General features: G+C 32.5%; 1 protein-coding gene and 1 long non-coding RNA gene across 10 annotated transcripts in view; one reads left to right on the top strand and one right to left on the bottom strand.

The window, feature by feature from the left end:
• The window catches only part of LOC126913786 (uridine phosphorylase 1), a 47,086-nt gene that overhangs the window by 1,439 nt on the left and 19,190 nt on the right, over positions 1 to 26,457 (top strand). The window contains exon 1 of one of the 2 annotated variants that reach the window (XM_050717021.1): positions 24,326 to 24,679. The exons of the other annotated variant lie outside the window; for it this stretch is intronic. Coding sequence (XP_050572978.1) covers positions 24,558 to 24,679 — 122 coding nt within the window. The 5' untranslated portion in view covers positions 24,326 to 24,557. Of the gene's footprint in view, positions 1 to 24,325; positions 24,680 to 26,457 lie in introns of those variants that run through there. 2 annotated transcript variants of the gene reach the window in all.
• LOC126913840 (uncharacterized) lies at positions 14,993 to 24,224 on the bottom strand. Of its 8 annotated transcripts, XR_007709458.1 has the most exons (7): positions 23,608 to 24,220; positions 22,981 to 23,522; positions 22,197 to 22,370; positions 21,363 to 21,462; positions 17,595 to 19,592; positions 15,673 to 15,727; positions 14,993 to 15,576 (listed from the first exon to the last, which is right to left on the bottom strand). It is a non-coding gene; the product is annotated as an uncharacterized LOC126913840 (long non-coding RNA). The 8 variants fall into 8 exon arrangements; XR_007709459.1 differs by having other exon boundaries at positions 14,993 to 15,727; positions 17,610 to 19,592; positions 23,608 to 24,218; XR_007709461.1 differs by lacking the exons at positions 14,993 to 15,576; positions 15,673 to 15,727 and having other exon boundaries at positions 17,099 to 17,850; positions 17,913 to 19,592; positions 23,608 to 24,214.

Raw genomic sequence — 26,457 nt, 5'->3', positions numbered from 1 at the left:
GGAGTACTAAATGCATTTGGTGCATAACCCTGATTAAGTTGAACACGAATGATTTAATACTTTTAACGATAAGCGTAACTTTTGCCATTGGTGCTTTTTAGTAAAATATACGTAATCTTTATGTAGGTGTAAATTTTTGCATTTATCGGATAGATTCTGCGCGTCGCTAATCATTGATAAGAAGACAGGATTTTAATTAAAAAATAATTTCAAAAATAATTATATTTTAATCGATAAAGGTGTATATCGCCTTAATTGTAGATTGTGTATTGTAGATTGCATAAATGTTTTGCATCGTATCGTCAACTATGAGTATGGTAAATTCTAATTAAAATTGTTCTTCCTTTTTCTGTCGCGTTTTGTTAAATTACAGAGAAGTTTAATTAAATAATTTATGGCACGGTAGTCGCGTATTATTAGAACGCGTAATGTTCTCGATAGAACAAATTAAATCTTTAAACGTGGTTTAATTCTAAATGCAAAATAAGTTTGTGAAAAGTTTGACAATTTTTACATTTCTTTCTTCTTCTTGCTCTCCCTTTAACTGTTGAATTTTATCTTTGATCTTTTGCATTACAGCTGTAAAATACATACCTTACAAATATTTTAAAATTATTTACAACTACATTTTAGGAATATGTACTCTATAAAAGGTTGTAGCAGATTGACTCTTTTATCTCTAACACGTTATTTTATTAAATACGTTATTTGCAATTATTACTTGCATTTTAATTAATCAAATGGAGTACTCATTTCTTAGATAACGTTATTTATATCTGTCCATTGATAATATAAATGCGAACAAGGACATCGACTCTCACTTTCTTTTTTAAAAATCTTAAACAAAATCTTAAGCGTAGACAATTACCTAACATTATCAGAACAGAGAGAATTTTTAAACATATTCTTCTATTATAGGTAAATTATCAGAAAAACTAATTTGTAAATAATTACTATATAATTACTAATAATTACTAATTTGTAAATAATTTGTAAATATAACAATACCTTTATTTACTACGTTATTATAAATAGATCATCTAACCTGCGGGTTTTAGTTCACACAGAGAACAGTTTGAAAAATTTTGTAAAGAGGAACTTCTGGAAACTTTTAATTAATATCAGTTATATATGCATGGTAACACGAGACTACTAAGTTAGTGGTACTAACGTATCTAACAACAGCGCACTATTTATTTCTAGAGTTTCTGCATGATATATTCAAAAGTTATGTGATAATTTTAAAGTTAACTCGTTTGTAACGTACATTTTATCGAATTAGAATCGCATGGTATCGACGTCCGAATACGATCAATTATTCTAATTTTAGATTATTGCGTAATAGATGTCTCTTTTCGACGAGGCTCCTGTTTCAGTCATTTTTCAATTATAAAATATCTGGCACTTCTTTCTACTTGTATATCATTCTATTTCGATAGCTATAGTCAATACTTCTTCTGTTTATTGATTTCGCAATAATTTTAATGTTATTTATGTTTTGTTTTTCTTTTTTAAGTCCAAGGTATGGAAACGTGACTTTCGAAACATTTTTATCTATTAATATGCAAAAAATAGATCTATACACTTGTACATAGCGACTTTGGAATACTGGAAATGTTGGAAATAGATTTTCGTGAAACTGAAATTAACTAACTTGTACGGCAGCAAAAAATGTAACAATTTCAATGGACGTTACTTCGATTTTCATTGTAAGAATTCTCACTGTAAAACAATTCATGCTTACTGATTGTCTTTTATCTCGAAATTAACATTTACATTGTGACGGTTTAATAGATTATAATCTTTGTTCCATCTATGTTCGATCTTTTTGCACTTCGACTAATTTATCGCATCCTCGATTTACGCGCACGATTAAAATGAAATTAACGTGAAGATTATTTAAGATATATGTCGTCGTATTTCTTAATTCTAACACGAGAAGGTTCGACAATATTACTTTGCTAATCAACTGCGTGATATTTACTTCACTATAGAACAATAAACCATCCTTTAATATACTGACGCGTTCCAGCATTATTGCGTTCATATTGGCGAACTCGCAGAAAGTTTCGATTACGTTAAGTTGATTAAATTTTAGCCGAAATTAGAATTTTCTATACTTAAGGTTCCTTCAGATATCTACGTAATTAAATTATTTAAACTATTCATCACATGTACGAAGATTAAATGTTGATACTCTTAAGAAAATTACTTCTTTTTCGTGTTTTTATTCTTTAGTAAATTTATCGTGCTTTTATACCTCTTTTTGACTCTCCTACATAATATGCGTTCTCTTTTGTTTCCTGAAATATTCACGGAACATTTTTCGCAATATTCGTGATACTTGCGCGATATTTAATTTTAACAATAACCGTTCATAAACATCATCTACGTAACTTCCGTAGATTTTTCCCGACCTCTCCTAACTTGGATAATTTTCCAATTTGTTATTCTGTTCTTCGCTTTTGATTTTTGTATGGACGAATAAGGAAATTGACGGGCCGAGACGCAATACTCGGAAATCTTTTAAAAGTTTGTTTTAACTTTGATTGTTAAATGTCTCGCAGATGTCGTATCTCGTACGTATCTCTCATACGCAGTAAGCAAAGCATCTTTTTCGCAAAGTAATAAATTGCATCGATACGTGAAATTGTAACTTTCGGAATTGCAATTTTGCTGGACTCGATGCTTCGAAAATATTGCAGAATTTCGTAGCTAGAAAACGATTCGTTGTGGAAATATTTTCTTCGTATGTATATATAATTCATTGACCAGTCAAGAATTACAAACGTAATTCATCGACTGGTTAAAAATTTCCCATTTAAAATGGAGAAAGGGAATTTTTTTAAATCCACCTTCTGGCTAAGAGCATATCAACGCTTCCATATAAGCAAGTACTGAATTTTAATTTTTTTTTCGAGATACTCCGAGTGCATAAAACGTGCGCTAAAAATAAAAGAAGGTTACCTGTTTTAATACGTTACGGCAGCGATATAGCTAACGCGTGTATCAAGTTCGTATCAGTGCAACGTGATACCGTTTTATTTGGAAATCCAAGTTATGTAAAGTGACCTTATCGTTATGCTCGACCTAAGCGACCATAAAAAGTTATTCGAATACGGATTGTCCTTTACCTTTGTTGGTTCTGTAGCGTTCTTACGGAACAGTTAAGTTCCTTTTTTTCATATCTCTGAATATTAACACTTTACCGACCGATAGCCGATTAATGGGTTCTTTGTCGCCGACGCTTACCGACCGGTAGCCTATTAATCGGCTTTTCGTCGTCGACAATCTTTCTCATTATTTGAACAGTAATTTGTTATCTAGTACTAAGGTACCTTGCTCAGTTGTGTCAGTTGCGTTGCTTTGTAAGCCCCCGCAGTTTTATACCAATTTGAAAAACGTACTATTCGCGATAAACAAAAGGAATGGTATTGGAGAGTCTAAACCAAAACAGAGCCGGCGCCTGGGAGAATCTGCGCCTGAGCTGCCGGTCGAACGTGCGTATGCTGTTGAATGGCTAGCGGTCGGTAAAGTTTTAACGAAAAGAGAGGAGAGAAGTGACACCATTAAAAATTGCCGCTGTTTATGTAAGGTGTATGCAATTGCGTGACAATCTGTAAATGTTTCCAGCGTGTTGAATTTATACGCACGTAGAGAATTCAGCGATGTTTTTCGCTTTCTAATTTGTAAAAGTTAAGAATAATTTTTAGCAGATGAATTTATTGCTAGGTTTCCCGAATAAATGATCAGCTAATTGCGATAATTCCTGCGCTATTCGTTATGTTCTTCATTTATATTTTCACTGGATAGGAATTAGATTAGGAAGAGGTAACAAGTCTTTTTATCCTTAAAAATGTATCTCTTACTTCGAACGTTATTTCGCATTGTAGAAGGATTTCTTAGCCTAGTCGTTAAAAGATTTGCAGATAGTATAACGTACGAGCATGAATAAAATATCGAAGAGAACTAAATAAGGCAGATTTTAAGTAATAATATAATGCTATATCTTCGCTGATTTTTTCCATGAAATTCATTTTAACAGACATTTGACACAACAGGGGTATTTTTAACCAGCAAGAATCTGCTAGAGTGCGCAGGCAAAATCAATAAATATACACAATTCTTTATTTATTAACATGTAAATACATTAAGGGCAACATGTAATTACTGAACACACTAAATTACTAAATATCTTAAAAAAGCAATATATATGGTAAATACTACATATACATATATGTAATTATAAAATAAAATATATATGCACGCACATAATGTATTTAGGATATTTACATAAAATATTTACATGCAAATACATTAAATTATTAAATGTATTAAAAGCTATATATACGGCAAGTACTACGTATATATAATTATAAAATAAAATATATATACAATTTATTTAGAAAATAACTATATATTCTATTCTATAATTGCGTATATGTAGTATTTACGTGTAACTTTTAATGTATTTAGTAATTTAGTATTATAAAATTCTGAGATAATTCAAAATAAGATAGAGTAGATATTTTGGTAAATAAAAGAATATCATATTCTTGCGATCTTAAAAAATGTTTCAAATGTTTTTACTACTTTTGTGCCATTTAAGAGGAATGTCACTCAAATGACATACTGATATTTACGATATTGTACAGACATGTAATATAAACAAAAATATTCGACTACTTTCTTTCCTTAAATTTCGGGTTGACAACGTATTTTCTGAAATATCTGACAAATTATCAGAGCAATGGTGTAATAAATTTTCTGTTTCCTAACGAGTAATACTACGGTGCAAACGGATTTTCCAAAAAATCCATTTGCCGAGAAAACACATTAAAAACACACAGAAGATTGTTTCTTGCATTTCCAATGAAATATTTCTCTCATCATGTTGCTGATATTCGAAACGTTCAACAAAGCGTGTTCCGTTACGTAAATAAGTAATTAATTAATCTGTCGCGTTGCAAAATACATACGTGTATTTTCTGCTAAAATAATCTACGTAATATCGTCGCGCTAGATACATTATTTGTGTATAGATGCTATTGGACAGCATATCCTCTCTTTGGACAGATAATAATTGCAATGGACGATAACTTCGATGTTTCCCCAGCAACCTCGAAAGCCACCGGTTCTATTCAAAATTTCGTTTCGCACTGTTTACCATGAATGTATAGCATAGTCGCCGCACCCTCTCGTGTATCTGATTCTTCGGTCTCTATGACAACGAGGGTCGAACGTCGGGATCATCTGTTGTGTTTCAAGAGAGTGAGAAGCGATCCGATTTGAAAAATGTCGCTTCATATGGAGCTATAATGCTGCTGAATGCAACCGAATGAAAAAGCTAGGCATTTACAGGATCAACGAGAATTCGTGGAAAAATGTTCGCGAATTTCCGACGCATCGGGCATCTGTTGTCGCAAAACAAGTCGAACCAACGTATCGGAATATGAGTTTAGCATTAACGAAATTCAAGATAGAGTTTCGAGGGAGTTTGAAATTTCATCGATTATCAAGTATCGACAGAGTTGACACGCTGTATGTCTTTTTCTTTTTCCTCTTTCGTATAGGTTTTAACGCCGCATCAAATGCGCGTATTCGGTTACTAGCGATAACAATACGAGCAGAGAGAGATTTACTAGTTAGAGTTTGCTAAATAATTCGAGGAAGGAGGAAACGTGTTTTGATAAAAAATGCGCGCTTAACTTAAGTAGATAACGACTTAAATATAAAGCAATATGAGAAAACGAAATAGAGAATTATTTTTTTCGGGTCTTATTACGATTCATCTTTCTTTGAGATTTGATGACATCTGATATGTTTCAATTTCGTATAATACGTACAGCGAACATAGCCGGATACCTGGAAACTTATTATACAATCAGCATACGGCCACTTGACGGATCTTCGAATTCGTTTTTCTCGAAAACGAAGTCTCGAACGAAAGAATGTTACTCTTCTTTTTCGATCTATTTTTGCATGTACAATCACCATCCGACCGCTTGTACCATGATTTTGGAGACACCCCGTATATAACTGGCATAGATCTTCAAAATGTGTTGAAATTAAATTTTCATTTCAGACGAGGAAATTGTAAAAGGCGACGTTTACTTTCTTCTTCGCGATTTCAACCAACTGCGACATTTTCAGCAATTTTCTTACACAACATCATAGTAAATTAATTCTTCTAACTCATCAAAAAACATCAAGCCTATTATGCTGTTTTAAAAAGTGTACAAATATTTTCCGTACCCACAGTGTGTACACATACAGCGTACAAAAGTCTTGGAAATAGAATTTACATAATAGAAAGTTTATTACGTGCATTTAAAAAATGCACGCTTAGTTTATTACGCGCATCTTTCAACGAAACGCGTAAACTCACGAAATTTCGATACATTAGGAATCGTCAATAAAACGCAAATGTGTCTGTGGCTGGTATTTCGATGTTTTCGTTTGAATACGAATCGAATATAAATCGGCGTGTCGTGCTTTTTTCGTATCATCACAAATAAGAGAGTAATTAAAGGTGACAGAGTCAGGTATATCAGGACACCCCGTACATGCATGGAGATTCAGATATTCCATGGCGGTTTCACCGAACCTTATCGATTTCCACTTTCTGTCGCGTTTCCGTAGACAGAATAGGTACAAGGTGACGATACACGTGCACGAATAAAAGTAGCTTTGAATAGAAATTCACTCATTTTCGTACTTGTCAATTCTATTGGTTTTTTAATTAAACTTTGGAGAAATAAATATGACACCAAAAAATGTTTATTTCTCTTTTTTACAGAAGTAAATGTCATCTATATTATTTGCAGTTCTATTGATTTTCGTTCTTTTTTTATTTTTTTGATTTTTATCTCGCATTTCGTGCCACTGTAGCTACTTAATATTCTCACGTCTGTGATAACTTTTCTGCTAAAGTTAATCACAGGGAATAAAGTATAGAGTGAAGTTTTTATCAGTATATAATTTGTATAATAATAATTAGTAATAATTGTGGAAATATTGTGGTAAGGTTTAGTAATTATCTTTATACTATATACCGTGTATAGATGGCTCTTGATGTTATTTTCTTCTTGTCAATTATACTTCGTATCTGCTGTACTGTTCGAGGCAATAACAATAAAATTAAAAGAATTGTCAAGATTTATTGCTTATTGTCAAATTTGCTGATTATATGCGATATCGTATTAAATCCTTTGATAACAGAAAATGATCTTTTTGCCAGATAATATCTTTGCTTTATGCTCGGAACGTCGAAGAAATTAAGTTCAGATAAAAAACATAAATCAAAAAGTCAAAAAAATGAGAAAATGTCGATAGAACTGTGAATAACACAAACGACATTTATTTCTGCAAAAAACGAAATAAACATTTCTAGTAACGTGTCATATTTATTTCTCCAAACTTTAATTAAAAAACGAATAGAATTGATAAGTATGAAAATAAGTGAATTTCTATTTAAAGCTACTTTTATTCGTTCACGTGTATCGTCACCTTGTACCTACGCAGAATGTTGTTTACATAAGACGTTCATATTAGGAAAAATAATTACACATGAATCAGATACTAAGGGATTAATTAAATATGAAGAAGGTGATACAATATAATTTCTAATTTCACTTACAGATTTTAGATTGAAATATCGCGAGCATAATTACAATTATCTAAAAATAAGGCCTTTTTTTCAGAACATACAAAATTCTATGGGTATCTATTAAAATGCAAATTCGAAAAGAATCTACATATCACTTTATGTATCCTAATTTACCTTAATTCTTTTTTATTTACATATATTATTTACATAATATAATTACGAAAATACATGATGTAATTATTACATAAAATAATTTTGTATCCTAATTTAGAATTTCTGACACGAATCATCTAATTTTCGCTCCTCAAAATAATTAATATCTGTTGTTCAACCCTAATATACTTTCATCACTCTATATTCTCATTTATTGCTCTATGTTGCGGCCCCTTAACTAGGTGGCCATCACTTTCGTTGCAACTGTTCGATTAGGGTCGCGAACCTTGAACAAAATTAGCACTCAAGGTAGAGGGAGATTAAAGACTTCTACTATGCTTATGATTTCTATGTTTATTTCACGTATTTAGTATAAACGTAAGAGTATGAAACGTAAGAAGTAAATAAGTAAACAAACGTAAGTAAGAGAATTTAAATGTAAGCGAACGTGTGCTGAATATCCTACTTCTCTCGAACACCTGGTGCTTATATTCCGGATATCAGTCCAGGACGTGTCTTCGTCGATGTTTCCTGTGAGATGGGAATCTGTGTACGTATATGTCGAGTTAGTATTGGCGTTAGGGGCGTTTAATGAACCTTCATTTGGATTAGCCGTTTTTTTAATATACGAGATAGAGGACAGTTAATGGTACAAATATGAGTATTACAGAATAAAGTTCATTAGCAGTAAACAATTTCACTACACAATAATAAGTTCTCACTAAAGACTTATATTATAATAACAATGATTACTTAGTCATTAAATGAACATAATAATAAATTCACAAGGTGATTATGTGACTATTACAGAATTTGACAATTAACCGTGACGATTAGATACTCGAGATGCTAATGACAATAAACTTGGGTTCATTAACGAACACACAGTCAATAGGATAGCAAATGCGCTTACTTGTCAAAAGTTCAAGTCGAACTAAACTTATGTACTTTTCTATGTACCTCTCTGTACCTTTTGGGTCAACTATATTTTTTAAGGAGAGCTATACAACTACGTCATACCTTTTTTAGGTAAAAACGTCCATTCCGTGACTGTGGCTACGTTTAGCGACCAGATGTGTCACTACGAGGCCAAGCCTACTGTCATAAATCACGGGCAAACATAATCGAATTAAATCATAAACAACTACACTAAGTTTTATTATTTAAGTACAGCTATAATAAAAAGTCTACACTAAGGTATTGGGGATTTTGCCAAAAAATTTCCAAGGAAAGGCCCCGATGTTCTTTCATCTCCGACATATATAATGTTTATTGGCCAAAAAAGAATATTTATTTATTAAACAAGGAATTTCTGTTTGAAAGTGGTTTTGGCAAAACGTAGACCTACATTTTCTGCCGGATTTACATTTTTAACATTACAGTTTATAATTAAGTCGCTCAAAAGCGATACTTTTATACGATATTGTCTTTTCTTTCTTCTTCTGACCTGAAAACTTGGCCGCAAAACAGAACAGATCGATTGGGAATTTGTGTCTGTCTAATCCTGTGACTGTCGAACTGTCGTGGGCGTCTCGTAGGTGGTGCGTCTTGCGCGTACCTGGTCAAAGGGTGCGTAGCGTAACGTGCCATCAGGGACATCGTCCGGTGGTCTATTGTTGAGCTCTCATCCAGTGTCGAAGTTTATGACGCGTGCTTTGCTGTTGAGCGGATCCATCGAGCGCTTAATCCTTTGCCGTGAAATTAACGCTCAAGGTGGAGGGAGATTAACCTTTTGACGTACAAATAAAATTAAATTTGATGCGTTCGAAGGATACTATTTAATCTGGTTCAACTGAACAGTTATACGCAAGCTTAGAAACAGAACATTTTATTTCGAAATTTATTTAACCCCTTAACCTCGAGAATTTTGGGCCGAAAACGATCGTCGTACTACGGGCTATGCTCGTAATATTTACGTTTTTCCCGGTCATCTACTACGGGCCATGCCCGTAGTTGTAGGTTAATCAGGTTGATATATAATGTTAATTGACAGTAATTAAGTAACATTATAAAATAATAAATGAATAATTCTATAAAGTATGATACATTTCAAAACATTTTGAAATATGTGAAGGAACTAGACATTTTTTACACCGCCACGTTGTTTCGCTTCTTGTATTATTTTTTATGCACACGTGGCATCTTTTCGCAGGATGTTCCTTTTTATTAATCGAATATGTCCAGGAAAATGTGCCCAATGTTTTGCCGAGTTGGGCCCTCACTTTGCCACGGTCTGCCGCGTGTCGAATAATTAGGAAGAGACAGATTGTGTAGCATATCTTCTGCGATGTTCAATCGAAAATTTATAATCGATTGCTTTGTTGAATTATGCAACTTAGAATACAGGACATAAGTATTATAAGTAGCCATGTCAAGCAGACAAAAGAACATTTGAAATAAAACAGAATCGATGATTCTTCTTTCTTTTTAGACGTTCTTCGCGTCTCAAAATCTACAATGGTACACGAAATGAATGATGTCTACCAGATTATTGTATGCCAAGGGGTTCAAGATTTCTAGTATGCTTGTGATTTCTATGTTTATTTGAAGTGTGGTGATGTAGCGGCACATGATTCAGAGGACAATTCAAATCATGTTGTTGTTTTGCCTCGGAGTATCAAGACCGTTAGGTTACTAAAAATGTAAGAACAAATAAATTCCGGGTAAAACAATGTCGCCGATACAAGTAACCGTCGAATGAAGACGAATTTGAATTTTCCGACTCTCCCGACCGGTATAAATAAACGGGCACGATCGCGAGCGGCAGTACGCAGCGAGCTCATATCGAGCGTCTGACGTCTACGTTTATATATTAATTTATTGTCTTAAATATATTCACAACAAGTTACAACAACAAGTAATCTGGGCATTAATCCTCACGACCTACGTCTTCTTCGCACAAAAATCTACAGATATATTTCTATTTCTTCGTCTTCTCCGTAGAACCTTATCTTCTTATGAATTTGCATGGGAGTACGATCCTCTGACCAGTGGCCTGCGACCAATTGACATTCGAATCATCTCACTACATCCATCCTTCCTGTATAATAGAATCCTGCAGCTAACAAGATTTTTAGGGTCAATGAAAGATACAGGCCAATTTCGAAAACTCGAAATTGCTGCTTCAAAGTCATGCTGATGATCATCATAATTTTCGAATGCCACGGTACTGGATGAACCGGCAGCACTGGATGAACCGACGGCACTAGATGAACCGGCGGCATTGGACGAACCGGCGGCATTTTTATCGAGAATATTTGTGGCATTGACGACGTCGATGGTGTCGGTGATGTTAAAGGAACCGCCCTTGCTGAAGGTACAGGAGATGGTAAATCAATTATACATTTGGAACACAAATGTTGGAAATATCGCGGATATTGAAGGCACGGTTAACTCATCCACTAATATCGAATTAACCGGCGAAGTTGAATTAATCGGCGAAGTTGAATTAACTGGCGGATTTTAATCATCTGACAATGTCAAAGGATCTGGCAGTGGTTCTTCATCTTCTGATTATTCTAAATCATGTCCCATAAAATATCGGATGTTGAATGTAGGAATTATATTATTCATCTTATGATTTCAAACCTATTTAAAAAAAAAAAGAAATTAAAATATCTACTAATTGTAACAAGCCGATATTATCGAAGTAATCTCAGTACCGTGTGTTTTAGCGCAAAAGTTAAAAATTGTCTTTGAAGAATTACACCGATTTTATTTGATAATTGAAGCGCATGAAGGATCACGAAACTTTCTGTACAATCTACATAAATTCTTTCGCTACGATATTTTCACTTACAAATGGTAAAACGTTTTTAGTTAACTTATTCTCGATATTTTAAATATTGTACGTTTTTAGTTAACTTATTTTCGATATTTTAAATATTTTACGTTTTTAGTTAACTTATTTTCGATATTTTAAATATTATACGTGTACAACTGATCAAACAGATATATGTTACAGACAAAACATACCAATATCAGATGTTCACGTTCTGCTTTAACAGCTCACTAACTCTTCAAATGGAATCTTAATAAAAATTTAATATCTTGTTCTTGTATATTTTATATTTTTAGATTTACTAAAATACTGAATCTCGCTGCTAATGTAGCGGCACATGATTCAGTGGACAATTCAAATCATGTTATTGTTTTGCCTCATAGTATCAAGACCGTTAGATTACAAGTAATGCACAAATGAAGTAATGAACGAATAATGAACAAATAAACTCCGGGCAAAATAATGTCGCCGCTACAAGTAACCTTCGAATGAAGACGAATTTAAATTTTCCGACTCTCCTCTAACAGTATCTAGAGTATCTTCGAGTATCTTACGAGCGTCTATCAAGTTACGCGACGAGCATTTACGAGTATTTATTCCGCGATTTTATTTTGCCATTTATACTTTATACTAACGATTAACGTCTACGTTTGTATATAAATTTATTGTCTTAATATTCGACGGTTACAACAACAAGTAATCTCATAATCCTCATAGCCTACGTCCTCTTCACACAAACATCTACAGAAGCGTTTAGTATAAACGTAAGAGTATGAAACTTAAGTAGTAAGTAAGTAAATAATTATAATTATTTTTTCATTTGTTTTCACTTGTTATCAACAACTTTCCAATAATCCACATTCGATCGTTTCCTTTCGACGCACTGGCAGCATACGTTTCCTGTTCAGAGTTTTTCTTTTTTTCACAAAAATCGAATATAATGTCCATAAATTGTGCCTCCATCAGGGACAAGTTGAATAGAAATAAAAATACACATCACAAAAGACGCCTACTGTTAAGTAGCTGGGAATTTAATTCCAAAAACTGGCAGGAATTACCAGAAATTAATTCATGGCAATTTCTTTGGAGCGCACAGAATTTGGTTCAGAAAGTTTCTAATTTTGATGAAAATCTAGCAGGAATTAAAGCAAATATTGATGATAAATTGTCAGTATTAGAAATCTTTCAACTTTTCCTTTCAGAAAATGTGCTTAAACATATTGTGAGAGAAACTAACAATTATTTTACCACAAAAACTTCATCATTGGCTGCCCAAAGAGCAATTCGTTTCTCAGCGTTAACATGCTCAGGCTTAACGTGCTAATTTACTTGTCGACCTTGTTATTTACTTGTCCGAGTTGTAAACTTTATAATGTGTCGTGTGAGAAATTCCAACTTGCCAAAAAATAGCAGGTGTGTTATCGTAAACTGAGGACAACCTTAAATCTTTAACACTCTGCACTACAGTTATATACTTAAGTAATAAAAAGGAATCAGCAGGGTTTACGTTATCCTTTTAGCTGAACATAATATATTTACCTACATAATATGATATAAATAGGTATGTTTTTGAAAATAACAATGAAAATTCATATTTTGACACTGATAAATCGCAGCTACTTTGACGTAGATATTGTCATTCTTTGTGTTTCTCGAAGAATGGAAATTGTAAGAAAAAGATATCTAATAGCGTAACATTCCAGAAATTCTAGCTTTAAGAAACCAGAAACGGATCTGATAACAGTTCGTTACGAATTTGAGTTACACGCAGTAATAAATAGACCGTGGTATTTGTGATATTTATTTATTTATTCTATGAAATGTAAAGCTGTAAAGATAAATGCAAAGAAAACAACCTTTTAGATAGATCTTTTGACACAAGTGTCTCTTTAATCTACTCAGGTGCGTTTAAAACTGCGAATTCTAAGAACGATAAACGTGCGTTTTATGCTAAGAGCAGGAGCACTGAATACATTTAAAAATGAAAGGGAAGGAAATTGAACGTATTATGGTGCAACTGCCAGGCAGTTTAACATGAAATACCGTTGCACATCTACTCAGCATACAGAGTGGCTGGCAACAGTCTCTTTCCAAATTGTATTTCCGTTATAAGTGTTATAATGCGCTATGAACGATACGTTAATCAAATTCTCGTTATAAAATATTTGTTAACGTTTATCTTGTAGAGTCTTCGTTTCACTTAGATTCTATTTTTAACAACTCCCAAATATATGAGAAAACCACGCTATAACTATACATTTTCCCCTTTTATTTATTTTATCTATGCATATTATTATTATTATATATTATATATTATTATTTCTTGTATTTGTATGGAAAAAGTGGTTGGCATGATGAAAGAATAATAGAAGTTATGCCACAAAACGCATATGTGTACACATGCACGTCTGTTTGAGAGAGAAAGTATAGTTCTTTAGGTAAGATAGTAATTGAAGGCAATGGAAAAAACGCACCAGTTTTACTAATATGCAGTATCAAACATGGATAAATATAATATACAGGGTGGTTGGTAACTGGTGGTACAAGCGGAAAGGGGACGATTCTACGCGAAAAAAGAAGTCGAAAATATAGAATAAAAATTTTTCATTTGAGGCTTTGTTTTCGAGAAAATCGACTTTGAATTTTCATTCGGTACGCTTGTACTTTATCACGTCTCGTTATAACGGATCTCACTGTAGATCGTTGTCTCGATGGATATTATCGCAGTTTAAGTTTGTTTTTGCCGTAACGGAAAATTAGGAATACATAATGAAATAATATGAAGTAATCATAAAGTTTATTATTACAAAAATTGCTGAAAATGTTGCCCATTCTGTCGAACACATACTTCTGCTCTTCTAATTAAACTTCTATGAACACTTTCTAACGTAACCGATTCTTTTTAAATATGAAAGGCTACAATAATCTTTTCTTTCAATTGCTCGCAACTTGCGATTTCTTCAGAATAGACAATTGATTTAATATGGCTCCATAAATAAAAGTCAAGCGGAGTTAAGTCAGGAGAGCGTGGTGGCCAAGCTATTGTTCCAGCACGACCAATCCAGCCTTGGTAATGTTGGTTTAAAAAATCTCTCACATGACGACTAAAATGTGCCGGTGCGCCGTCTTGTTGAAAAATTAAACTTCCGTTATAACGAGACCTGATAAAGTGCACGCGTACCGAGCGAAAATTCAAAGTCGATTTTCTCGAAAACAAAGCCTCAAACGAAAAATTTTTATTCTATATTTTCGACTTCTTTTTTCGCATAGAATCACCCCCTTTCCGCTTGTATCACCAGTTACCAACCACCCTGTATATGAATATATATTGATCCTGTTTACAATCACATTGATCATGTTTTTAATTTGTTACAATATGCATAATGTATTCCTTCATTTTTAGCAATAATATTTTCATTAATTTCTAAATTTAAATTTAAACGAATAGATATATTTTCGCGTTCTTTATTTTCACACGTATTCGCTGAATTTTAACAAAATAAATATTCTTGTTTTATTTTTACTTATTTGTTTAAATTACATCAACCCACTTGGATCATTAGCGACCACGTCGCTTACGTGACATTAAAAACAAAAGGTTACAGCTTGGGTCGTATCAATAACGAAGAAATAAATATTCTCGTATTATTAATATAATTAAGTTAAATTGAAAAGTATTGATACGTTTCAAAAACTATAATACATTCGAACACGATTTCATAGTCCTAGTCGCTTCTTTACAAAGTTAATTATATTGCAAACGTAACGTAAATTGTTTGTTTTACAAGTAACCACGTGCAAAGTATAATGAGCGATTGTCAATCTAGTTAAAACTATTTGATGTTTCAGACGAATCTATCAAACGATAATGCAGAACTTATCTCATAAGTATCGTTTCTAATACGACGCATGAAGTGGAAACATGTTGCAAATTTCGATGACCAGTTCCACACGATTCTTTATTTCTCTGTGAACGATTTGTTGCGTGAAACGTAGCGGAAGCACTGCCACGTGTAAAACTCGCCAGCATTCGCTGAAATTAAATTGGAAGTGTTCACCGCCTTTTGCATATTCGCAACAGAAAGAGATCTCATTGAAACCGTAGTTTCGTATTTATTTTCAATATTACCTTCTTTTTTTATCATCTGGAAATTTTGCTTTGCTTTTAAACGGAAATAGGCAACCTACAAAATTGACATAAAATTGTAGTATACCAGATAATACATATAGTAAATGATATATGGTAAAAAATATATAAAGTAAATGATACACATTATTTGTATTCCTGCCAGATAAAACGAATTAAATTGCAAAAAATATAATATAATTTGGTATTAATGTTTGAGCATTTTAAGTAAGAAAAATCTATATTTGAAAAATACTTTCTCCAAAGATGAATATAATTCGACTGCCTCTGCTCTGCATTCTTTGTAAGATCCCATTGAGTCAAACTTTGAATCGTATGTTTCATCAAGTAAAAAAGTTTATTTTTTGGTTCTCCAGTAAAGGGTTTTTTTACTTTTCCTATATCGAAGTTATATGAACCGGATTTTAATGTTCTCATTTATTTACATGTTGTATGACGAAGAAGTTGGCGTAAACCAACGTGTACCTCAAAGCTAGTTACTTTGTAATTGTTTATCAGAGTCTGATCATGCTCAAATAAAAATAACAGCACATTCAATTTGAAAAACACAAAAATTTATTTAATTTAGATAGACATCCTCTTACTCTTTTCTATTAAACAGTTGAAAAATGAAAATCTGTATTTTGGAGAACTCAAAGATTATTTAAATAAGTATTTATTTTCTCTTTTTTATTAAATGTTTAAAACCTCGTATTTTTTCAGTTATAGAAGCATCTACGATAATTCTATAGACATAGAATAACATAAATTTTTCCAACAATGTTTTAAATTTTTTAATTTATACTTTTCATAATTAAATTTACATTCCTTATATATAAATTAAAAAATTAACTTTTTAAACTAAGTTTTCAAGAAACTGTAAATACGAAGTCAGTATATTTGATGATCGTGATCTCTATAGTTAAGAACACATAAAATAAGCACATGCTATTAATGAAACAAAACGTGAACGTAAAAGTGTAATTCAAGATTCATTGTGTAAATCAGATTCTCTGACAGTGTCATTTGTACATATGGAAAATGTTTATCAGACAGCTTGAAAAAGTTAATTAAATAAACACTATATAAGCATTTATTTTATAAAGCATAAGATGGATGATAGGATTTATAGAAAGTTACTGCATTGTTAAATAGTTAACAGTATCAGTAATCGTGATTTGTTAGAGATTTCTGACGTTGATTAATACAAAGAACTGCAATTAATACAAAGAAATGCAAGTAATCGATTGCAGTTATTGCGTTCCTGAGAAATACGAAGAAATCAATCTAGCCAGTGAAAGCTGATATTTATTGACATTAATTATCAGTGAAAAATACTTTTCAATCACAAATTATCGTTATATGATTATGACCACACATGATATTTCTCTGGATGATAAGTTATCGATTGAAATTAAAACCAAGAACATTATCTTCTTCCAATTTATTGTGCGGAGATCTTACTTCATACAATAGGAATTTTTAATTTTCTATTTATCGCAGAGAAAACAGTCCATTACGTTGTGTTATCTCTATTGTGTTATTGTTTACTATGGATATTATTATTTTCTTAGAAACAATTCTGTTCTTTATTTAAATTTGTTTCTTAAAAGTGAAAATTTATTTTTCAAAATAGCAATGTTAAATATACAATATTTTGTATAAATTATTTTCATAAAAATGTCTTAATTTAAAGACATAAGAAATCTTTTGTATTGTATTTCTTCAAAAAGGCTACATGCAGTATGTTGCCCCTATATTAAACTAAAAATTTGTTTACATTAAGAATAGCTTGTGTTAAGTAAATATGTGACTGTTTATTATATTTATTAGTATAAAATACTATTTGTGAAGAAGAATGATAAAAGAGTTTTGTACATAGCCACATACAGATATCAGCTTAAAATTCAAAGCATCCTTCCTACCCTTAAGAAACTCACCCCCGCAATATCTTGCAGTCTAAAATGCTAGCCCCTCTGCACCATTTAACAACTGAGAAATTCCACTTAATATCTGCGATGCCTTCTAAGAAAACTGCTTGTGACGCTTTATCTGTCCCACCCTATATAATCTCGAGCCTTTCGAAATAACAAAATGTGGATGACTGTACATTAGGGAAAAAAGTTAAACAAACTCGAATTCAGGTTAGTGTCAGTAAACGAGCTAACATAGCGTTAGCGTCTGAAAAACAAAACAAAACAAATAACAGATAGATAACAGATATAGATTTTTAAGAAGCTCACCTTAACGTGATGTTTCTTCTAACATACATTTAATATTAATAATTTTTCATCCAACAAGGAAGATTGAAAATACGGTGGAATCTTTAGCATCTGAATTTGTGCAAGAATTTGATCGAAGATAGCTATTTCGTACTTTAGAACTTGGAGGGAATATCATTGAAGTGACGACAGTAAAGGACAAATGTAAATGACTGGAAAAAGTGAACGCTACGAAACTGGAATGTATAACCTGATTAAGAGAAAACAGCTGCTTGGAAAATAAGAATATGTATAAAGTATTCCTTGGAGCCACTGTGTGGAATAATGAGAAAGAAGGAAGTAGGAGCGGTTAAAGTGACCGTATTCAGGGTTTCAATGTTTTAACATAGGAGCACTGTATATAGGGTGTCTTGGAATACAAACAGGGTGTCACTCTACGTGTATACAAAAATAGGTCGAATAAATTGATGAATAATCGAAATGAGAAAGAAGGAAGCAGGAGCGGTTAAAGTGACCGTATTCAGGGTTTCAATGTTTTAACGTAGGAGCACTGTATATAGGGTGCCTTGGAATACAAACAGGGCGTCACTCTACGTGTATACAAAAATAAGTCGAATAAATTTCTCCCTTTGACATGTCGTTTTCGAGAAAGTCGAGCTCGAGGTAGCTATCACCGGCACTTCGCTTATTGTGCTAATTGCACGAGCTCGATTTTCTCAAAACTCAGGCCTAAATCGACAGAAATGTTCTTTTCATGTAGCATACGTACGTATACAAATAACTTCTTGTCTGAGCTTATCAACTATCTTAAGACACCCCGTATCGTGTTCACAGTAAAGTGCCTCATGCGCCTCTTTTCTTCTTCAGTTACCCCTTATGCGTCTATATTATAAAGGAAATTCTGCGATACGTAATAAAGCGACTAAAGTCTAAGACTCAGGTATTATAAATGTCAGAGCAATGCGATGATAGATACCAATACGTGTGAACAATAGGGCTGCCAGAATACCTAAGAAAATAAGGAGAAGGTCAAAAGATAATAGCACGAGCATAGTCTGGAGAGTTGGAAAATTGAAATAGGCACTGGGAGGAGGAGGAGGAGGAGGAGGAGGAGGATAAATTCGAGGATCTAATTCACTTAACAGGCAATTATAAGGAAACCAAATGACGTGTCAGGTCGGAAGACGTAGTAAAAGACGGGTAAAAGACAGGATAGAAGGATCGTGGAATGAGTGGAGAAGCTGGAAAAGAAAAGAATAGAAAAGAATAGAAGAAGGCAAGGTGCAAGCAGGCTGAAGAGAGTTTTAGCGAAGACAGTGGAATAAATGGCACAATTTGCAGACCTTGGTACGAAAACCGGGCAAACGCAGATTTTACAAGTTGTGTGGAATTGAATAAAACTGAATTAATTATGACTCGTTTAAGCGATTAATATTTTGGACTTAGAAAGGCATTCGTGTGACGAATGATATGAGAAATGATGCCTCTTATATTTCTGAAGAATGGCTCTTGCACGAAAATACTCGGAATTTGAAATGAAATATTTTCTTCTTTCACGTCTTTATTTTTCCTTGACTTTCTTCCGTGCTCCGCAAACAGTTCCTTAGATAAACCACTGACATCCGGCTGTCGTCTCTCGTTTGCACATATTTACTTCTCCATGACTGATACGATTCTTCTTCGTCCGAACACATTTCGAATCTGCAAGAAAAAAGACACGCGATTAATCGAATTCGACATACTTTGGCTGACAAGTCAGCGCTTCTTCCCAAAGATCACAACGCATAGCTGCAAAGATTCTTATAAACGCATTGAACTTGTCTGATCTTTGTATCGATCGATCGACGATGTATAAAAATATATGAAACTCGAACAAGTACAATTTTTGTAACAGATGGACTCGCCTCATTTTTGCGCCAGGATCTTCAATTATTAGTCAGAGTATGTCAGAGTGTCTTAATGGAAGTCAGAATAGAGAGTCAGAATGGAAGATATAGAGAGAGAGGTAAATAAAGGTATCTGTATGTATGTAAATAATGGTATGTACGTAAATATTAAAGGTAATATAGGTATGTTCTTGCCAATGAGGCTGAATAAACATACATGTATATGTATTGATAAATGTAAAAGCATGTGTCTACTTTCTTTGGTACATATTTTCTTGGTTTTATAAAGACGTAGGACGAAACAGACGTCAAAACGAAAATGAAAACGATGTATAAAGATACAGTTCGAAACTTATTTTCCAAGTTATTCACGAACCGAAACAGATGACGCAGGATTGAGATGCATGAAGAACGAATCGAATACTATATATCTATAAACATTTCTATAAAATTGTTTACAATAGCAATTCACGAACTGTGGTGCAGGATCTTTGGTGGAGGTAATTGTCGGAGGTTTGCGAGTGATTTTTCAAACTAAAAATCTGTAGGCTTAGTTCTAGTTTTGTTTTATGTTTATAAACCATGTAAAACCAAGTCCTATCTTTATTATGTTTATTATGTTTATAAATCATATAAAACAATGTCAGCAGAGTGAAACGAATCAATGCAATACGAAATAAAATTTGTTATTCAACTTGATTGTTACAAACGAGGGTACTTAACTGAAACTTAGAAGTTTAGTTTTAGTTTTCAAACTAAAAATCTGTAGGCTTAGTTCTAGTTTTGTTTTATGTTTATAAACCATGTAAATCCAAGTCCAATCTTTAGGCCAGCAGAGTAAAACGAATTAAAACAATAGGAACTAAAATTTGTTATTCAATCTGATTGTTACAAACGAGGGTACTTAACTGAAACTTAGAAGTTTAGTTTTAGTTTTCAAACTAAAAATCTGTAGGCTTAGTTCTAGTTTTGTTTTATGTTTATAAACCATGTAAAACCAAGTCCAATCTTTAGGCCAGCAGAGTGAAGACAATTAATACAATACGAACTAAAATTTGTTATTCAAATAGTGTTATTCTGATTGTTACAAACGTGGGTACTTAACTAAAACTTACAAGTTTAGTTTTAGTTTTGTTTTATATTTGTAAATCGCGTAAAGAAAAAATCCAATTTCTAGGCCATCAGGCTGAAAGAAATTAATACAGTGCAAACTAAAATTTGTTATTCAATTTCGCCGTTACAAACGAATATATTTCAGGGAATACGATAGCAATATATATTAATATGGGTCTTGAAACATCGATTACCAAAAGAGTCGATACGATTCGAGCGCTGAATCGAGTGGATTCGTTTAATTACGCTGTAAACGATTGCTGGCTTAAATGATAAAATTTGAACACTTACACTCACACTTACATAGTTAAAAAATTGTTACAAGTGCGTATGCGTTGTGGATAAATGAGCATGATGCGTATTATTGTTTTGTATTTAGGCGGGTGGATTTTTACGCGCTAGCAATGCGAGAATTAAGACAGCTTCAAATTAATTACAAGATTTATAAATACAAGTCGAAAAGGATTTATACCGACTAGTAAATTTTGTCGTGTTAACAATTTATCCGACAGGGAACTTCAGCTCGATCTCGTTATACTTTGAGCCTTATGATTTTGTGGAAACGCACGAGTCTGAAATTGGAAAATTGTTTCTTTAGTTAGATGTGGGAATATTTCTATGATACAGAAATTAGCTATTTTTTCGTCTATAAATAAAAGACTTGCATAGCCCTTGTATTTAGAAACGATACTTTTGCATGGCGTAGTACGTTACTTTTGCTCTTTGTATATTTAATTAAAATACAGAGCACGAAAATTAAATTTATACGCCAGCGCTGAAATATTGTAAAATTTTTGTGTTGTTCCAAACTATGAAACTCTGACGCGAAATTAATACTTCATATCACGTTTGAGTTTGGTTTTTTTCCTTCAAATTGTATCGATACTGTATCGAAATTTGCAACACGGACGAAAACAGGGAATTTTGAATAATACAAATTAATTGGACGTTATCTCAATATTATCAATGGAATTTGCTTGATTATCGATGGAAGATTAATTAATTTGTTACAAAGAAAATTTTTTTATTCAAAATGCCGTTATTTACTGTATATGATTTTGCATGTATTTCAGGATATATTTTGCCAAATATTTTTATTAAAGTTAGATATTTGATATTAACATTGGCAAATAGAAAATATAGAGATATGATCTAAAAGTGAGCCGCTTCCGTTTCCTTATCTTTTTTTACATACATTATGAAATTGGATAATAATAATATGATAAATTCGATAAAATGTGATTCATGTTATTGCGCGCTGTGTAATATCTACTGCAGATAAATAAAAAATGATTTCAACACTTACCCAAATATTATTTAGTACGCGAGATGAGATGAAAATATTATTTTTCTTGTCCAAGTAATTGTGTCATCAAGAGTTCTATGATTACTTCTACTTTGTATTTAAATGCACTTGCTGTTGGAACGACGGTTCATCTATTTATCAATTTCTGCGTGGAGTCATCCGACTAATTTATAACTATAATTTATAGTCACAATTTTTATTTATAGACAAATTACTTGGAGATATAACAGAAATTCTTTGATTTTTAAATATAAAAATGAAGAAATGGTAAATATCGTTTAAGCGAGAAAATATTTCTACATTTATTATGCTTGTTGAAAAATAAATTATCGAAAGAGAAGTTGAAAATGTGATCATTTCGCACAGTATAAAATTATGGTATAATTTTTTCAGGGTAGATGCATATGTAATAACACTACAGAATTATTTGACTGCTTTAGAATATTTAGAATGGTTTTTTACAAATTTCCACGAACTCTTAAAATTAATGGTTATTTGAACGATACAATATCGAATAAAATGTCTAACGTTTTATGATAAATATTCATACTATACTAATCCTTGACTCTAGTACTGTTAAATTAAAAGTGACTAGAATAATTTGAGTTAATTTTGTTTAATCTCAATTTCAGTAGTTTACGTCAAAGAATAAAGATTATTGATAAAAATACAGATACAATTATCATAGAATAAAAAAACGTAAACCAGGCTCGACCGAAACTGGTATATCAGTGAATGGATGAGATCTAAAAATACAGAAAAATAGAAAAAAACATTTACTCACATTTTTTTGAAGCATGTAAGTGAGTTCACTCGGCTATCTATTTACTCTTATACAGAATTCTAAAGAATTCAGTTCGTTTTTTTTTTACGAATTATCCGCTGTTCTTAGAATCGATAGCACGAACCAGTTGATTTTATCGGAGAAATTATCTAATTTTATCTTCTTCAAACTCAATGCGATGTATTTTTGCAAGTGTACAAAATTTGTAATCTGTAATATGGATTTGAAGAGAAGTAAAATGGATTCCCCTCATCTTCATACGCTGGCAACTACAATAATTGTCATATTATTTCTGTATTTTAATGTCTTATAATACAAAAATGAAGAAACTTAGCTGTCTTTTAAATCCAGTTTGTCTTCTGTTATTTCCACTTGGACGATGAAATAAATCATTTATAGTTGACTTATAATTGCTGTTTTATTGCAAAAACGTAGCAGGCGTAGTTATTGCTATAATGGACAGAGAAATTTTGTATTCTTTTACATTCCAATCGCATATCTTCTTCTGGATTCTCATCAATCTTTTCTACTTTCTCTTACCCCTGTAATTTCAACCGATTTTTATTCGATAATCGTTCTACACTATTATTAACCGAATGGTAGAAGAAAATTCACACTCATTATTACATTCATTAACACTGTCGAGAGCTTTTCATTAACATTTGTCTACGATTGTTAACAATTGATCTTCACCAACACCAACAAAGCTTTTTTCTATGTCATAAAGTTTTACGTAGATGATACGTATAAATCATAGCGAACGTTCCGTAAAATGTTCCACCATTTACAGTAGCTACGAAAAGTATCAGCACATATTTATTTGCCAATAAAGTATTTTTTACCAGATCCTACGTCATGATATCCGCGATATTAAATTTTTGTAGATGTGTGAAAACGCTACTAAATGATATGAAATTTAATATCTTTCGCGGTCAAATAATTAATATGACGATAGAGCCAATAGTGTGCAAATACTTGCCGCAGCCATTGTAAGTCGATACCACACACGTGTTGTAAAGCATCGCACACAACGGTGCGCCTACGAAAACAAGAAAAATGCAGAAACGTAATAGAACTGTCGGTTATCGATGAGTTTTCGAAGAATCACGCGTTAAAAATGATTCGATGACTGTTGTAATATCTCAATTCACTCGCGCTCCACATACATTTGCAGTGGGCACACGTACACAAATAACCGCGACCAGTTATGCAGCTAGACGTATGTACGCACGTATGCTGTCGGCGTCAGTGTGCGTCACCTTAGCTGTCATTTGGCAGCGAACGACGAAGTGGTGGGAACGCAAATGGCGGAGACTCGAATCGGGATATAAAGCTCCCTCGAAGCATCACAAAGATTCTATTCGGAGACCGGCACTTGATCGACATCGTTCACAGGAATCTGGCTCTTGCTCTAACCTTGGAGATTCCAAAGCACAGCCGCGAAACAGTCGTGATCGGTTAGTCGATATTTCTTCGACCTCCCGCCGTTTCGTTCGATCGAACGTCCGTCGCGATCGTGCTAGATCCCGCGAAATTGTCCCACGCGAGCGACGAAGAGTGTTGATCTTGCGATCGAGATGCCCATTTGTACGTGCAAAGATCGCGCTCTGGACGAGAGCCACGTGTGTCAGATGAATCCTTCGGACGAGCATGAGGATATCGAGCATGAGTGGAATACCGAGTATGATCCCGCAGTTAGGTACGTTTGGTTTTTCTTTGTATTTTATTTTCTACTTCATTCTGTATTTGTAGGATATTTTACGAAAGCGTGTCGAAAGAATAGATCGGAGGAATTTATGTCACCTAACTAGCGCTCACTCGAGGAAATTTGAGGTTATTTCGTTAAAAAAGGAACTTCGACTTTTCGCTGGAAAAGTATGAGATAGATACGTTTTTATATGTATTAAATTAGTACGTGCGATTATTAAGGTTAAGTTATTACGTTACGTTCGTTCAACCATTTCTTGACGTAATAACGTTATAATCAATTAATCTTACAGGCGAGGAAGTGTGAATATTCTGGAAGATTAGTTAATACGGAGATGTAGTACTATGACGCATTAAAATTTTTATCCGTGCAGTCCCATAATTTGTAAAACCAAAAATTCGAGCGAATTAGACAAGCAATCGACCAAACGTAAAATCTCTAATGAACTTATTAAAAATAAAGGAATATATTATAATAAATAAATAATAAATTATAATAAAATAAAGGAATATATATATTAATTATATATATTATAGGAATTTATTTATCATATACTTATTAAAAATAAAGGAACTATATTATCTTGCACTTCATTTCTCTTCATAAATCGTGGATATTAGAAATGACATCGAACTCTTCAAATTAATACTTTCTAAACTTTATAAATCGCAAAAATATAAATTGCAGCTTGACGAATTATGAATCACATAAATTGTGTTAAATTTTATATTTTTGTACTATAAGGTGGGTAATATCTATTTTAATTCAATTGTTTCAGTGATTTTGGACCGTGATTACAGTTTCCAACAGCCAATTAATATAATGTTGAGATATAAAACATTTATTCTGAAAGAATTTGTATTGTATATTTTGCAAAATTTAACATGTTTATATATCAACAATATATATCATTTTTCAAGGCATATTTACGCGGTGGTAGATTATAATCGATACAGTATTCGACGTATCGTTGAATGCTGATCGAAATATTTTAGTGCAAAGACATACTTGTACATGCGTGTTTACATGAATATTATCTAGTCTTCGCGCTTTGTTATGTTACAAGGTTACTATTGTAAAAAATCAGAAATTACGAAATTTTAAACGCTAATACTTATCGTAATGATTATGTATTTACAAGGTTTATAAATACAGCGTTTTGTAATTACACTTTACATGCATCAACGTACGTTGAACTATGAAATTGTAATGAAAAATGTTTCCTAAATACGAGACTGGCAACTTTACGATATTTTACTCATAATAAATAAGCGTGAAACTGGTATCAATTACATAAAAAGTTAGATCTTATTTTTAGCTTGCATTCAGTACTTCAATTCAAGAAGATCCAATTCAAACTCAAAATATTTATGTTCGCTCAAATATCAATGTTGCTATTCGAGAACAGATTTTACGTGTTAATAAATAATTGAAAATATAGTATATGATATAAGTAGAATAAGTTTAGTAAAAAATGTAAGGAAACATGTATATTTATAGTATCTCCATAGTATAGTATATCCAAGCTGAGTTAAGTGGAATCGGTTGAAAGAAATTCACATTCGCTTGGGCATAAATTTAATATTTCGTAGTTTCATATATGGAGGATTTATATAATACAGCGATTTCATATTACTTGCAATCTAATATTGAATCTGTAATAACTCTTATGAAATTGGAAATTATTTAAAATTTCAAAAAATATTACGAATGGAAGTGCGCTTTATATACAATGTGAGAATCGAAATGAAGCTTATCAAATTACTCTT

This window comes from Bombus affinis, chromosome 2 (assembly GCF_024516045.1).
Source record: "Bombus affinis isolate iyBomAffi1 chromosome 2, iyBomAffi1.2, whole genome shotgun sequence".
NCBI lineage: Eukaryota > Metazoa > Arthropoda > Insecta > Hymenoptera > Apidae > Bombus > Bombus affinis.
The sequence above is the reverse complement of the archived record's forward strand: the minus strand, read 5'-3'. Positions and strand labels throughout refer to the sequence as shown.